General features: G+C 38.1%; 1 protein-coding gene across 4 annotated transcripts in view; it reads right to left on the bottom strand.

The window, feature by feature from the left end:
- The window catches only part of Grm1 (glutamate metabotropic receptor 1), a 607848-nt gene that overhangs the window by 120866 nt on the left and 471233 nt on the right, over positions 1–15749 (bottom strand). For all 4 annotated transcript variants that reach the window (XM_055629123.1, XM_055629124.1, XM_055629122.1 and 1 more), the window contains exon 8: positions 9992–10922. In XM_055629123.1, the coding sequence (XP_055485098.1) occupies positions 9992–10922 (931 nt within the window). The remainder of the gene's footprint in view (positions 1–9991; positions 10923–15749) is intronic.

The raw sequence follows: 15749 nt of genomic DNA, 5'->3' as shown, positions 1-15749 counted from the left end.
GTAACTCTCTGAGATCAGAATAGTTATTGTTCTATTTTCGAAACAAATATGTAGATTTAAAGTAATCTCCTTAACTAATAGCTTAAAAATAACAAGATTACTCAATGTTTGCTACCAACTTTTTATATTCTCCCAAAATATGAATGATGAAGTTCTGCTTTAATGTGATGTTAAGTGGTAGTTTTCAAAGAGGTAATGAGGTCATGAGGTGAAGCCTCACAAGTAGGATCAAAGCCCTTATAAAAATACAAAAGAGAGTCTGCTTCCCTTTTTCTCTGCCCTCAGTTCTGTGACAGTATGACGAAACAGCCTTATTGGAAACCCAACAATATTGGCATTTCTCAAAGAGAACCAAATTCTCAGTGTTTAAGCCACTTGTCTATGATACATTTGCTGTGGAAGCCACAGCTAAGATAACATTTAATTCTGTAGTTACCTGTCCACATAAATCACCATATTCTATTTGTTTTTGACGTGCCTACTTTTATTGTAATGTTGTTACCTCAATAAAGCATAAATTCATGTAGGGCATGCTCCACAGTTTATCTATTTTGTTAAATTCATGAACAAATAAATATATGATTAAAGTATCATACACAGAAGTTTATGAATGATGAAAATAAATAACTATTTCCTTATTTACAGAGTGAGGTTATAAACATGCCTACCTTGGACCATTATGAGTAATATCATGATGATATTTCTATATTCATTTTAGGCTACAAGAATTGTTGACAAAAAGGCTAAAATCTTACATTGGAGAAGAACAATACATCTAAACCACACAAGTCCATTCAAATTTGAAAGAATTGTAAAAGTGGTATTTATTTAAAAAGGATTATTCTCTGCTTAAAAGTCAAGCATAATGTACACACTGCCTTATTTTAAAGCTTAACAATTAAGAATTACAAAACTTTTTTATTAATTTTTTATTTTTTATTAATTACATTTTATTCATTTTGTATCGCCCCATAAGCCCCTCCCTCTCCCCCTCCCGATCCCACCCTCCCTCCCGTTTCTGCATGCATGCCCCTCCCCAAGTCCACTGATAGGGGAGGTTCTCCTCTCCTTTCTGATCTTAGTCTATCAGTTCTCCTCAAAAGTGGCTGCATTGTCCTCTTCTGTGGCCTGGTAGGGTTGCTCCCCCCTCAAGGGGAGATGATCAAAGAGCAGGCCAATCAGATTATGTCAGAGGCAGTCCCTCCTCCCATTACTAGGTAACCCACTTGGACACTGAACTGCCATGGGCTACATCTGTGCAGGGGTTCTAGGTTATCTCCATGAATAGTCCTTGGTTGGAGTATGAGTCTCTGGGAAGGTCCCTGTGTTCAAATTTTCTTGTTCTGTTGCTGTCCTTGTGGAGTTCCTGTCCTCTCCAGCTCTTACTATTTCCCACTTCTTATGTAAAATTCCATTCACTCTGCCCAACAGTTGGCCATCAGGCTGAGCATCTGTATTGATAGTCTGCAGGGCAGAGGCTTTCAGAGGCCCTCTGTGGTAGGTTCCTAGGTTGTTTCCTGTTTTCTTCTTCTGGCTTTCAGAGGCCCTCTGTAGCAGGTTTCTAGGTTGTTTCCTGTTTTCTTCTTCTTCTGATGTCCATCCTCTTTGCCTTTCAGGTGGGGATTGAACATTTTAGTTAGGGTCCTCTCTCTTGCTTGGTTTCTTTAAATGCATAAATTTTAGTGGGTTTGTCCTACGTTGTATGTCTATATGAGTGAGTATATACCATGTGTGTCTTTTTGCTTCTGGGACAACTCACTCAGGATGATCCTTTCCAGGTCCCACCATTTACCTGCAATTTTCATGATTTCCTTATTTTTCATTGCTGAGTAATATTCCATTGTATAGATATACCACAATTTCTGCATCCATTCTTTAGTTGAGGGGCATCTGGGTTGTTTCCAGATTCTGGCTATTACAAATAAAGCTGCTACAAACATGGTTGAGCAAATGTCCTTTTTATGTACTTGAGCCTCTTTTGGATATATGCCTAGGAGTGGTATGGCTGGATCTTGAGGAAGCGCTATTCCTAGTTGTCTGAGAAAGTGCCAGATTGATTTCCAGAGTGGTTGTACAAGTTTATATTCCAACCAGCAGTGGGGAAGCGTTCCCCTTTCTCTACAACCTCTCCAGCATGTGTTGTCACTTGAGTTTTTTATTTTGGCCATTCTGATGGGTGTAAGGTGAAATCTCAGGGTCCTTTTGATTTGCATTTCCCTAATAGCTAATGAGGTTGAGCATTTCTTTAAGTGCTTCTCTGCCATTCGATATTGCTCTATTGAGAATTCTCTGTTTAGCTCTATTCCCCATTTTTTAAGTGGATTACTTGGTTTGCTGCTTTTCAGCTTGTTTAGTTCTTTATATATACTGGATATGAGTCCTCTGTCAGATAAAGGGTTGGTGAAGATTCTTTCCCAATCTGTAGGCAGTAGTTTGTTTTGATGATGGAGTCCTTTGCTTTACAGAAGATTTTCAGTTTCATGAGGTCCCATTTATTGATTGTTGCTCTTAGAGCCTGTGCTGTTGGTGGTCTGTTCAGGAAGTTTTCTCTTGTACCAATGAGTTCTAGGGTATTCCCCACTTTTTTTTTCTAGCCGATTTAATGTGTCTGGTTTTATGTTGAGGTCTTTGATCCACTTGGACTTCAGTATTGTGCAGGGTTATAAGTATGAATCTATTTTCATTTTTCTACATGTAGACATCCAGTTGGACCAGCACCATTTGTTGAAGATGCTATCTTTTCTCCATTGTATGGTTTTGGCATCTTTGTCAAAGATCAGGTGTCTATAAGTGTGTGGGTTTATTTCTGGATCCTCTGTTCGGTTCCATTGATCCACCATTCTGTTTCTATGCCAGTACCATGCAGTTTTTAAAACTGTTGCTCTATAGTACAACTTAAGATCAGGGATGGAGATACTTCCAGAAGATCTTTTATTGTAGAGGATTGTTTTAGCAATTCTGGGTTTCTTGTTATTCCATATGAAGTTGAGAATTTTTTCTTTCCAGGTCTGTAAAGAATTGTGTTGGTAATTTGATGGCAATTGCATTGAATCTGTAGATTGCTTTTGGTAAGATGGCCATTTTTATTATGTTAATCTTGCCAAGCCATGAGCATGGGAGATCTTTTCATCTTCTCATATCTTCTTCTAATTCTTTCTTCAGAGTCTTGAAATTTTTTTCATACAAGTCTTTGACTTCCTTGGTTAGGGTTACTCTGAGGTACCTTATGTCATTTGTGAAGGTACCTTATGTCATTGGCTATTGTGAAGGGTGTTGTTTCCCTAATTTCTTTTTCAGCCCTTTTGTCTTTTGTATACAGGAGGGCTACTGATCTTTTTTTGAGTTAATTTTGTATCCGGCCACTTTGCTGAAGGTGTTTATCAGCTGTAGGAGTTCCCTGGTGGAGTTTTTGGGGTCACACTTGTATACTATCATATAATCTGCAAATAGTGGTAATTTGACTTCTCTTTTTCCAATGTGTATCCCCTTGATCTCCTTCAACTGTCTTATTGCTCTAGCAAGGACTTCCAGCACTATGTTGAAGAGATATGGAGAGAGTGGACAGCCTTGTCTTGTCCCTGATTTTAGTGGGATTGCTTTAAGTTTCTCTCCGTTTAGTTTGATGTTGACTATAGGCTTGCTGTATATGGCCTTTACTATGTTTAGATATGTGCCTTGTATCCCTGATCTCTCCAATACTTTAAACATGAATAGATGTTGGATTTTGTCAAATTGTTTTTTCAGCATCTAGGGAGATTACCATGTGCTTTTTTTCTTTCAGTTTGTTAATATAGTGGATCACATTGATGGATTTCCGTATATTGAACCACCCCTGCATACCTGGGATGAAGCCTACTTGGTCATAGTGGATGATATCTTTGATGTGTTCTTGGATTCGGTTTGCAAGTATTTTGTTAAGTATTTTTGCATCAATGTTCATAAGGGAGATTGGCCTGAAATTCTCTTTCTTTTTTGAGTCTTTGTGAGGTTTTAGTTACCAAGGTGACTGTGGCTTCATAGAATGAGTTTGGTAATGTTCCTTCTGTTTCTATTTTGTGGAATAATTTGAAGAGAATTGGTGTTAGCTCTTCTTCGAAGGTCTGGTAGAATTCTGTGCTGAAGCCATCTTTTCCTGGATTTTTTTTTTTTGGATGGGAGACTTTTGATGACCGCTTCTATTTCTTTGGGGGATATAGGACTATTTAGTTGATTTACCTGGTCCTGGTTCAGCTTTGGTAAGTCAAATCGATCAAGAAAATTGTCCATTTCATTTAGATTTTCAAATTTTTTTAAAGAGTTAGAGATCTTTGTACTCTCATAAAACACTAGAGAAGCCAGGAAAGTTTAACACACAGACTGGTCTCTTCAATGAAAAGATATTTTCCTGTTTTTCCCCTGGAATGCTGGGTAGAAATTTAGTTTACAACCTGATGATCCTTTGCCATCTATAGGGTCAGGCTTTACTGGTATCCCCCAGAACATTACGTTTGCTTATCCCAGACTTCTGCCCTAAAACTTCAGCAGTTCTTCCAGGCCATTAAACCCATCCTTGTGAGAGATGCCATTTCTATGTCATCTTATACCAGACCAATCTTGACTCCCATGGGCATTATGTTTATCTCATTTGTTCTCCTTGGACTCTAAATCTTGAACACTGTTACCAAGTCAATAGTACTCAATTTTATGAAGAAAGTCAGATGTGCTTTGTAAAGAATTTCAATGTAAATATGTCTTAAACTTTGTTATATGACTGAGTTAATAGTCATCAGAAAGCTTTTTCCAAAATTGTGCTGTGCTTTAATATAGCTAAAATAAAGGACCTGGGATCAGACTCCAGAAGTTTGACTCGGTGCTGGCTAACTAAGCTAAGCTGAGTTTCATTCTTACCTCACGTGGATCATTTTCCTGCCAGCCTTATGCTTGCAGTGACTCCCATAAAAATAATCTCAGAATATCAAGACTTTTTATCATGAGCCACAATAGGGTATATGTTCATATCGGAGCTGAGATGATTCCACCATTTCATTACTGTGTCTTTTGGCTCACTGTCATTTTTTTTTTTAAATCAAAGTAAGACAGAGAAACTAACTGCTGACCCAGGGGATAATGACTACAATGGAGACTTATTTGACCTATGACTGAAGACAAATAAGATCCTTGTAGAGAGCTATCTAAATTTCATTTCTGTTGCTGTGATAAAATATCCTGACAAAAGCAACTCAGAGGAGAAAGGGTTTATGTAATCTACCAGTTCCAGGTTGCCGTTCATCATAGCAAGGAAGTCACCTTGGCAGAAGCTTGAGAGATTTGGTCACATCATATCCCTAACTAGGAACAGAGAGTAATGAACGCAAGCAAGCTTTTACTCCTCCCAAGGCCTGGCCCATGAAATGGTGCTATCCCACTCAGAGTGGGTTATCTCACTCAAATAACCAAATTAAGAAAATCTCTCACATCCCAACCCATTCCAGACAATTCTTCATTGAAACTATCTCCCTTGGCAATTTTATATTGTGTAAAGTCCTCAATCAAAACTAACCACTATAGGATATTGTTGAAGGACGTTCTCTTAGTACCAGTCTAACCAGTACTTCAGTTGGCTCTTCAATTAAACAAAATCAAAACAAAACAACAAAAAAATCCATGCAAATATCACAGTAGCATAATAATTAGCTCACATAAGAGTCATGCATTGATATTACTCTTATATCAACTTCATATTTTTCTTGTAGTTATAATTCACTGTTATGCACAAGTATGAGTGTAGCAGCTCAGAGGTGTGTGTTGCAAATTTTCAGCTCCATAAACTACCAAACTGGCCCTCAGTTTAATTAGTCTTATGTCAACTTGACACAAAGTATTGTCACGAGAGAGGATGGAATGTCAATTAACAAAATGCTTCTTAAATCAGGCTGTATGTAAGCCTGTAAGGTATTTTCTTAATTAGTGATTGGAGGGAAAGGGCCTAGATCATTGTGGTCCCACCATTGGGTTGGTGGTCTTGGGTTCTATAAGAAAGGATTCTATGAGCAAGCCATGAGGAATAAGCCATTAAGCAGCACCCCTTCATGGCCTCCAGGTTCTTGCCCTACTTGAATTCCTTACCCGATTTCCTCCAGTGATAAACAGTAGCAGTTAAGCCAAATACATCCTTTTCTTTCCAAGTTGCTTTGGTCACTAATTCACCACAATAGTAACCCTAACCAGGACAGTTAGATAACTTCAGTTTATTTATAAAATAACTTGAGATGTTATTCTGACAGTGCTATTAGTATATGTTTTTTTAAAAAGTATGCCATTTACATAGTAGTTTCATTTTTAGTTAAGTAATGTCAAATAATTATTGCTTTAGTAGGAAGCCATACCTAATTTGTGTTTAAATAATCATTTCCTTATAAGTTAAACTGCCAAAAAGGAGAACATCTCAGATATCTTTTATATTAGTTTAGGACTAAATATTTTCTGATTTGAATAAATATGCAGGACACAGCTAAAGAAAGTAGAGTTACAAAAGTTAAGTATACTTTAGTTGGCTTTTTAAAGTTAGGCTATGACTCAAAGACTTGTAACAAAAATGAAAATAAGAACGTGTGACTAAACAGCTAAACACAAATGCCAAATTAACTGATTAAACTCTTCCCAATGTTTTTATTTTATTTTTCCAGACTTAGGCACAGCAAATGTTCAGACCTTCAATTCTATCAGACATATTATTATAACTAAAATTAAAAATATTTAAATAAATTTGGCAAAATCAACCATGTGCCACAAGCTCCCCCATGTACTGGGAAGGAGGCTGCTAAGAGAATGTCTCTGGACTTGTGACCCCCAGAACAACTATGCACCAGGTGAAAGATGTTCATTATGATGTCTGAACAGGCTGCTGAACACACTCAATGCACCATAAATGTAGGAACTGCACATCCAGAATGGCAATAAACTCACTCCGTGACACATTAGCTAGAGTTCCCAACCCCTTGTTTAGTTGAAAAACTCTGCCAGATTTTTGTTGCTGCAGAATATATTAGATTGGTGTGTTTTTTGTAACCTTGGAGACAAACCAATTGAGGAGAACACAATAAAAAAGGTAAAAAAAAACCATAGGCACCAAGGTTATTGTTATATTTTAAAATCACAGCATTGTGGAGAGTAACAACAGAAGCAAAAGAAGAAAAAAGTAAGAAATTTGAGTAATTAAATTATTGTTTTTCACAGAAACTTAGCCCCATATACCCACTGTGGGTCAGCTTATTTGTTTGGAAAATATTGAAGAAACTACACATTATGATAAGAAAGCTATGAGTTATCATTATTAATTGGAACTATATTTATCAACATACTACTCTACTAAGGCTTGATAAATTATATCTAATAGACAGCTTACTGGAGAAAGCATGTCTTCCAGACTATTAAATCGGTAAACTCAGATCACATTGAACTTTGCTTTGAATGACAAATTCCAAATGAATTAATTTCTAAATTCATAATTGGAAAATAAGGCTTCTCAAATTATAGGGAAAGCAGTTTGGGTGTGGGAGGCTGGTCCAAATGTACAGTGATTCTGGCTGCTCAGGAAGTGCCAGGTATCACCTACATAATGTGAAAGAACTCTTTTGTACCTTAGGCATAAGGCTCATCACTTACAGTTCTCTTGGACAGTGTTCTTATCCATCCATGGAAAATCATATTCCCAGACCACTGCATGCGACATCTCAATCCCATTGGCTTTCAGAATAACTTTGAGAAATGACACATGACAAAAAATTACTGCCTGTGAATATTCATCTAAAGTGCACATCTTCCAGTGTGTGTGTGAGAGAGAGAGAGAGAAAGAGAGAGGGGGGAGGGAAGGAGGGATAGAAAGGAGAGACAGAGAAAGAAAGAAAATGAATTCAGGTCTGTGTCTGTGTATACATGTAAATATGTGTATATGAGTGTGTTTAGCACCATGTACATGTGTAGCTAAGGGGTTACTCATGCCTATCAGACCATGTGGGGACCAGAGGGGCAGAGGGACTGCTCTGGTGTTTACACTTTATACCCTTGTTGGGGGTCTCTCCCCGAAGTTGGAGCTAGGCTGGCAGCCAGAAAGCCCTAGCTACCATGCTACCATAGTACTTAATACCTTTCTCCATCTGTCAGAGTTCTAGGGTTATAAGAGCTCAGCCATGCCTGTTTTTTTTTTGTTTGTTTGTTTTGTTTTGTTTTGTTTTGTTTTGGTTTGGTTTGGTTTGGTTTTTTTTTTTTTTTTTTTTTCAGGTGCTGGGTTTTAACCTCAGGCCTTCATGTTTGTGCAGCAAATGTTCTTACCCACCAAGCTGCTACCTAGCTGCATGGATATCTTCTTTCCTACTGTTTCACTTTTCTCACCCCTGCCCTCTCTTAGTGAAACTGTTATAATGCTGTTTCACAGCTGTGTACTGTGGCTCATGGTTTATTTTTTTTTCCTCGTGTCATGGATCTATAGGTTTGCTGTCACACTAAGAACTTTCTGGAAGTTGTTATTGATGGAACACTGGCTAGAAGAGAAATCATGATAAGGAAAAATTGTTAGTAGGCATCTTTTATGACCAATAACTTCTGAAGTTCTTAAAATGAGAAATAAGCACAAGTTGTTGGCTTCGTTCTAATGCTGCTAAGTGTTAGGAATGTTTTTCTTTGAACTAATGACTATGGATTTCAAAGACTTTTCCCCTAAACACTTGTGCATCACAGCCACAAATTATATGATGTCTGTAAGATGTCTCCAATGTGTGGCTTAAAAATATGGAACTTAGTGCATATAGATTTTTAGATATACACTAAAAATTGTATACCAATTTAAGTCAGGCAAAGACAGGATAAAGGGAATTACTCTAAAAGCTGCATAAATTTGTAGAGGCTCCATTTCTTTAGCTATAAGGGAGGAAAGTGCCATTCATCATTCTTACTGACTTACATGGATGTAATAGCTATAAAAATGTTATATCTGATGTAATGGTTGCTATTAACATTCATTTTTAAGAGTCATCCTAAAGAGCAAAAGTAGTCCTGCTCATGGTAAAATTACTACTTAATAGAAAATTCTGTTTTCTTCAGAACTTTAAGTATCCATGTCACTTTTTAAAATTATAAATATTTCATGAAATGTGTTTTCATGAACCTCAGCAAGATGGTATGTGAAGAATTTTAACAGAATGAGGGAAGAAAATATAGGAAAATAATTATCATGGAAACTTTATTACCCAGAAGTACCAGAATATAAACATTTGGACTTGATGTTCAAGTTTAGGGCTCCTTATTTATGTTTTGCTTTGTGACAAACAAAACAAAACTAAACAAAAAACCCTATTTTGATCATGATCATGAAGACGAGACAGGACAATTCATGTGTAACACTGTGAAACACATTCATCATGATATGTGTTAAAGTTTAATAAATAAGAGGTCTATGATACAGCTGATGCTTCAGGGACATCATAACAGGACATGTTTCATGGTCTATTACAATCCAATTTTGAAGTGACAATCTCCTTAGGGAGCTTAGTGTCTTACCACACACCTCAGATTGCTAAAAGCCTGGTTTCAGAATAAAAATTAATTGGAAGCTGTCTTCAACCATGGTCTAAACATTCATTCAGAACTAGTATTTGCCCCTTTGACCCGGTAACGGACCGTATTGATTCTCTATAGACTAGGAACCCACACCACAAGAAGGATGCTCCTGTCAGAATTGCAGCCTCTCGAAAAAACTCTGAGCTCTTGTCAGCATTGCTCGGTGGTGACGCCTGCTATATCAAAGGAATGAAAACAAAACAAAACAAAACAAAAATAACTTTTAAGTTTATATCCCTATTCCGACAGTGAGATTTGAAAAACTTTGAGTGGAAGAAAACAATAAACAGTTTAGACAAATGGAGGGAGGCTAAAAAGGGGGGGTGATGAAGCAGGAGAGGAGGGAGAGACAGAGACAGAAACAGAGAGACTGAGAATCCCAGATTGAACGACTCACTTGGCATTTCCTGCCCCAGGCTTCTTTCTCCGGAAAATGTTTAGGAAGGTGTTGGAGCGGCAGGGCAGCTTGCCATCACCAACGTGCATGCGGACTACATCGGAGGTGGTAAAGGCACTGCGGACGTTCCTCTCCGGCTTGGCAATAATGATGTACATCTTGGGAGTGAACATGCATCCCAGGGCCACTGTCACACTGAGGCTCACTGCAAAACAGGTGGTGATGATCTTGTAGTTGCTCCCAAAGTAAATGGGCACAAAAGCCAGCCAGATGATGCAGGTAGTGTACATGGTGAAGGCGATGTATTTGGCCTCGTTGAAGTTGGCGGGCACGTTGCGGGTCTTGAAGGCATAGTAGGTACAGCTCATGATGAGAAGTCCATTGTAGCCCACAGGGGCCACTACACCCAGGTTGCTGGTATTGCAGATAAGGTAGACTTCCTTGATACTTGGGTAGGACAAAATGGGCATGGGAGGCTCCATGATGATCAAGGTCACCACTAGAGTCAGCTGTACACTAATCAAAATGGAGGCTATGATCACCTGAGCCCAAGCGCTCATGAATCTGGGCTTCCGTGTACAGATTTTCTTCTTGCTGCCAGCTAGGATGCGTGCAATACGATTGGTTTTAGTCACTAAAGCAGAGTAACACATGGCGGAAGAAAGGCCGACCAGGAGGCGCTGAAGGTAGCAGGATGTCGTGGTAGGTTTGGCGATGAGGGTGAAAGGGCACACATAGCCAAGAAAAATGCCAGCCAGAATGATATAGCAAAGTTCCCTACTGGAGGATTTGACCACGGGTGTGTCCCGATACAGCACAAAGATGAGGGTGACAAACAGAGTCACCAGGATGCCCAGGCAAGAAAAGGCGATGGCTATGATAGCTTCTATGTCACTCCACTCCAGGTAACGGACAGGAATGGGCTTACAGCCTGCAAGGAGAAAAACGATTTTAATCAGAATCTCTGATTTCTTTTGGGCAATTGTGTAGGTGCTTGCTAGTTACTGAAGGCATAGCTATCTATGGTCACATCTTTTATGATTTATGGTATCTGTTACAAAATTCTTCCATGTTACTCAGAGATACTCCTTGGCCTTCTGTGGATAATCATATCTCCAACTTAGTCTCATTACAGTCTGATATGACTTAATTGAACTTGAAGGGAAATAATATTTTCCATCAGGCCCTACATTGTAAGTTGTCACTGCATTGGTGAAATTTAATTCTACATTTTTTTTAAAAGAGAGGAAATAAAAATAACATGATAACAAAATAGAATGTTAATAAGAAGTAAACTCATTAAGTTTTAGTAGTTTTTATAACTTTTAATCTTATAAAGAAATAAGATTTCTTTATTTTATGCACCTTATACATAGCACGTAGGACTCATAGAAAAATCTTAGCTAACCGAGTGTATACATATGTAATTTAAATTTTGTAGAAAAATTCACATTTTCTTGTCTACCATACCTTTTTTATATTGCTTAAACATCCATGTAATCTCTGGGTCTGCAAGTTGGAGCTTTGAGTTAATAGCCTTAGATTGACATGCCAAAGAATGAAAGTGCTCTCTGCTCCTCTCTGGAGTGCTAGAAATTATGTTTTTATTACCACTTATGTTTTCCCTCTTGGTGGAGAATGAAATTTGTTTTGCATTTCATAGTGAAAAAAAAATATGTTGTCATGGTTAGGAGACAATTTCTTCTCAAGAATTTATGTTTGGTATGGACTAGTATTTCCCAAAATGGTGATATTGGAATTATCTTAATGATTCCAGAAAACAAATCTCTGTTTTATAGCCCTAGACAGGGACCCCCCACAGGGACCAGTTTAACTTTCTTCAGTCTATCAGTACCAGCCCACCTCAGTGAACATGGCTCTGCACATCAACCCTTGAGTGTTAGCTCTGAATTCTGATACTCACCCTGCTAGGAAAAAACTCACATCAATTCAGGTGTGCCAATCAACCAACCACAGTCTCACAGGATGTCTTCAGATGGCCACAAGCATATGCTCTGGAAGCTTATTGATCCCTAAACTCCACACTTTTTAACACCTTGTAGACCATATGTGTGTCATCTAATCAGAGAAAACTTATCTCTTAGGAGTAGCCATTTCTTGTTGTGTGTAAAGTTGACAGAAGATTTAGCTTTTCTGTTTTCCCTGGTTCTTTGTCCTTTAATTCATATATAGTTCATTCTCATAATCCATGAGGAATTGGCTCCTTTCTCCCAATGATATCAAATCTTGGAGAAGCTCAAGTCCTTTGTCTGAGAATACATTTGCATAGAACTATTTGGCCTCAGTACACTCCAGTGGTACCAAATATGTGGATACCTAGTCCTTTATCTTGGATGGCATATTCTTTGTATGTAACCTATAGACTCTCTCATATGTGCTTTAAATCATGCCTAGCTTACTTATAATTCCCAGCATAATGTAAATGCAAGGTAAATAGTTATTGTGCCATATTTTTTAAGAAATCATGAGGAAAAATGTCTGGATATGGATATGTCATGTATATCTATACACATACATGTTATATACTGTATACACACACACACACACACACACACACACACACACACACACACACACTTGTAATCTTGTAGAACTGACAACTGTAACCAGCATAGAGTTAACAGTGTACTAGTCACAGTGAAATGCCTTTGCTTCATGCTTCTCCCCTGAGCATGTGGGATGTGTATTACAGAGCTGATAGACACGGATGGCTGGCTGACTATCATGAGACTTAGAGGTGGTTTTTAGGATTTTAAGAAATTTGAAGAACAGAAGACAGGGAAGAACGCAGTGAGTGAACCTATTGGTCACAGCACCTCCAATATTTTTGCAAATGAAGATCTTCAAATAAATTTTGATGAAATTTCTAGAAACATAAATGATGGAAACACCAAATATAGATTCACCAAATATAAATATAGATACTTGAAGAGGGAGAATCATTGTCTAAACTACATACCCACTGTTAGCCCAACCAGGTTTTAATGAATAGTTCCAAACCCATAGCCATACAAGGAAAGCTCTGGTTAAGATCAGTGGATCATGAAACAAGCACACAAACAAGCAAGCAAACAAAAAAGAATGTGAGAAAGGAATTTATAGGAAGGTGTACAGGGCCAGGAAGGCAATGAGAGTGAGAGTCATTAGACTGCACTGTATACATGTATGAAACTATCAAAGAACAACTTTAACATAATTTCTAAAGATTATTATACATGTCATATTTTTGTATTCTCTACTTGTTGGGTTTCAGAACCAACACAACTGGCTAAGATACTTAGTTAACACATCAATGCATGTCTAGCTTCCAGGTTCTCCCAGAATCCCTTAGTCCCTAGTTGTTGTAAGGTGTGGTTGCTATTCCCTGAACTTTTCAGCCCAGTGACTGGGCTTCTCCTCCCCCAGAGGCTTCCCTATATAATCCCGACATTTTGGTCTCTCCCTCTCCCTCTTCTTCCCCCTTCTTTTCCCCTCCCCCTCATCCTGTCCCACTTTCTGTATTTCTCTCTCCCTTCTGTGCTGCCTCTCTCCCCCCTGTCTGCATGGCATTTGCCCTGGTCTGGTTCCTTGGGACTGGTGAACCCACCCTGAAGCTACCCTCAATAAACCTGCCTTTTTTTTTTTTTTTTTTTACTTTTGCTTCGGTTTGAATTGGCTTATTTTATAGCCAGAGAAAACCTAAATCATTTAGTTTCCTTTACTGATTTGAAGTTATACAAATCTTACTTCATCTTTACTGTTTCTCTTAACGGTAATAGGAATCTATTTGAACTAAGGCTTTTCTACTCAGTCAGCATCTCTAACGAGTTAATGATAGTTAGCAATACTGTTAGTTTAGATCATTTGAGAAATGGTATGCAGGCAAGTCACACTTTACTTTTCTAATATATTTCACAAGTGCAAGGATTTCACGAGTTCACATATCTAAAAAAATTTTCAGAAGCTCACAAAACACATTTACGTAATGTTTTCATTTAAAATCAAAATGTGCACTACAGCAAAAGACAGGCAGCATGTCACTGCCACCAATTAAGAAAGATCCAGCTCCAAGCTCTTATTCATCCACAGATATGATGCATTGCATTTAGAGTGTGCACTGCTGCTGTGATCTGTCTGATGAACACCAGCTTTGAGACAGCTCAAGGCAGAAAAATCAGTCAGGCCTTTCACTGAGGGCTGGCATTGGCTGTCACCAGGGACATTTTAAAGTTTGCCTCTTACAAATTCCAGCTCATATAACATTGTCAAAAATCAAAGACTAATACAGAGAGTGGCATCCCCACAAAAGACCATAAAATTGTCCAAACTAGCTGTCCATCTGTCCTAAACAGTAAACTGCAGAGTTAAAGCAAAATGTCTTTGTCCTAGAGAAAGACCAGACATTTCCTGTGCACTAACAGGGGGCAGTTTAAATAATAAAAACCCATGGCACAGACTCCATGGTGACCACTTTTCCTACCAGCAAGATGCTAGACTCTTCTTATGCAGAAGTTAGGCTCTTCCATGTCAGTCAAACCCACCCCAAGCCCAGTCACTTATGCCTTGAATACAGTTTGTAAAGATTTGCATTTTCCTCCTTCACTTTCCCTTGTGTCAGACTTCTTAGATTTGAGAAGCACTAGATTTGCCATCTTGAGGAAATTGATGCTATTGTCCAAGTCAGTCATGAAACTTCTAAATGAGTGCATCTCAAGGCTGGAAGAGGGGATACCTCCTGTAACGGTAAGTAGTAATCTACTATACCTTACTCCCACATGCAACAGAAGACTTAAAAACAGTTGTTTTTATGGCATCTAGAGGTCTGAAAATAGGGCAGCTTGGCAAATGTCCATGGCCAGTCATTCGGAGAGGTAGCGGCTAAATGGACAAATTAGCCTTCAAGCAGGCTAAAAATTACTCAGTGAACTCAGACAAGTAATAATAACTCTAGTCCCAAGACCAGAGGCTACTTCTCATCTTGAACCAGATATCTCAGAGTTTATAATATCCAAGTGCATTAGCAGGCTAAAATAGAATATCATATTTCCTTCTAACTAGGTCAAATCACACATAACACAGATCAGGAAATAGAGGCGATAATTATTTTGCCCCAATTATCTTAGTGGAATTCATAACATTTATAACATTATTTCATGATAATATTACCAAAAAGGCCTTCTTAATGAAAGCACCGATGCAGTTTACTTATACTTGTCTGACAAATAATGAAGTTGAGATTCAGAGTTGTTAAGTCATTAGATTAAGCTTCAATGTTGGCAAGGAAAAAAAAGTGTATTTTCTTAATATCAGCTACCTACAAAATGGATATGTACTTATAGTTCAAAGTACAGCTTAAATATTCATTCTATGATTTTTTTTTCCTTCCAAGAAACAATAGTTGCTTCTTGCCCTATGTCCATGTGACACAGTACATAGGGATTTGGTTCACTGTTTACATATCTAGTATCATATGATGCTTCTTATGTGTTTACCTCAGTTTCTTCAAACATCTCTGAGCACAAGACAGTTGATAAAGATTCTCTCTTCTCAAATATCAAGAATATTTTAACCATGATCTGCCCATGCAGACCTCTCCCCACTGCTGCTTGTTCAGTGACATCATCACCCATGAATTCTACAGTTGTGTCCCACAACTGTAACCACAAATGAACCGGGGACTCTATTTTCTTTCAGCTTCTTGATCTTTGAGGGAGAGAATATTTACCATCTAGCATTCATATATCATTTTACATGCAAT

The sequence above is a fragment of the Psammomys obesus genome, unplaced genomic scaffold, assembly GCF_907164565.1.
Source record: "Psammomys obesus unplaced genomic scaffold, mPsaObe1.curated_primary_1811, whole genome shotgun sequence".
NCBI lineage: Eukaryota > Metazoa > Chordata > Mammalia > Rodentia > Muridae > Psammomys > Psammomys obesus.
The sequence above is the reverse complement of the archived record's forward strand: the minus strand, read 5'-3'. Positions and strand labels throughout refer to the sequence as shown.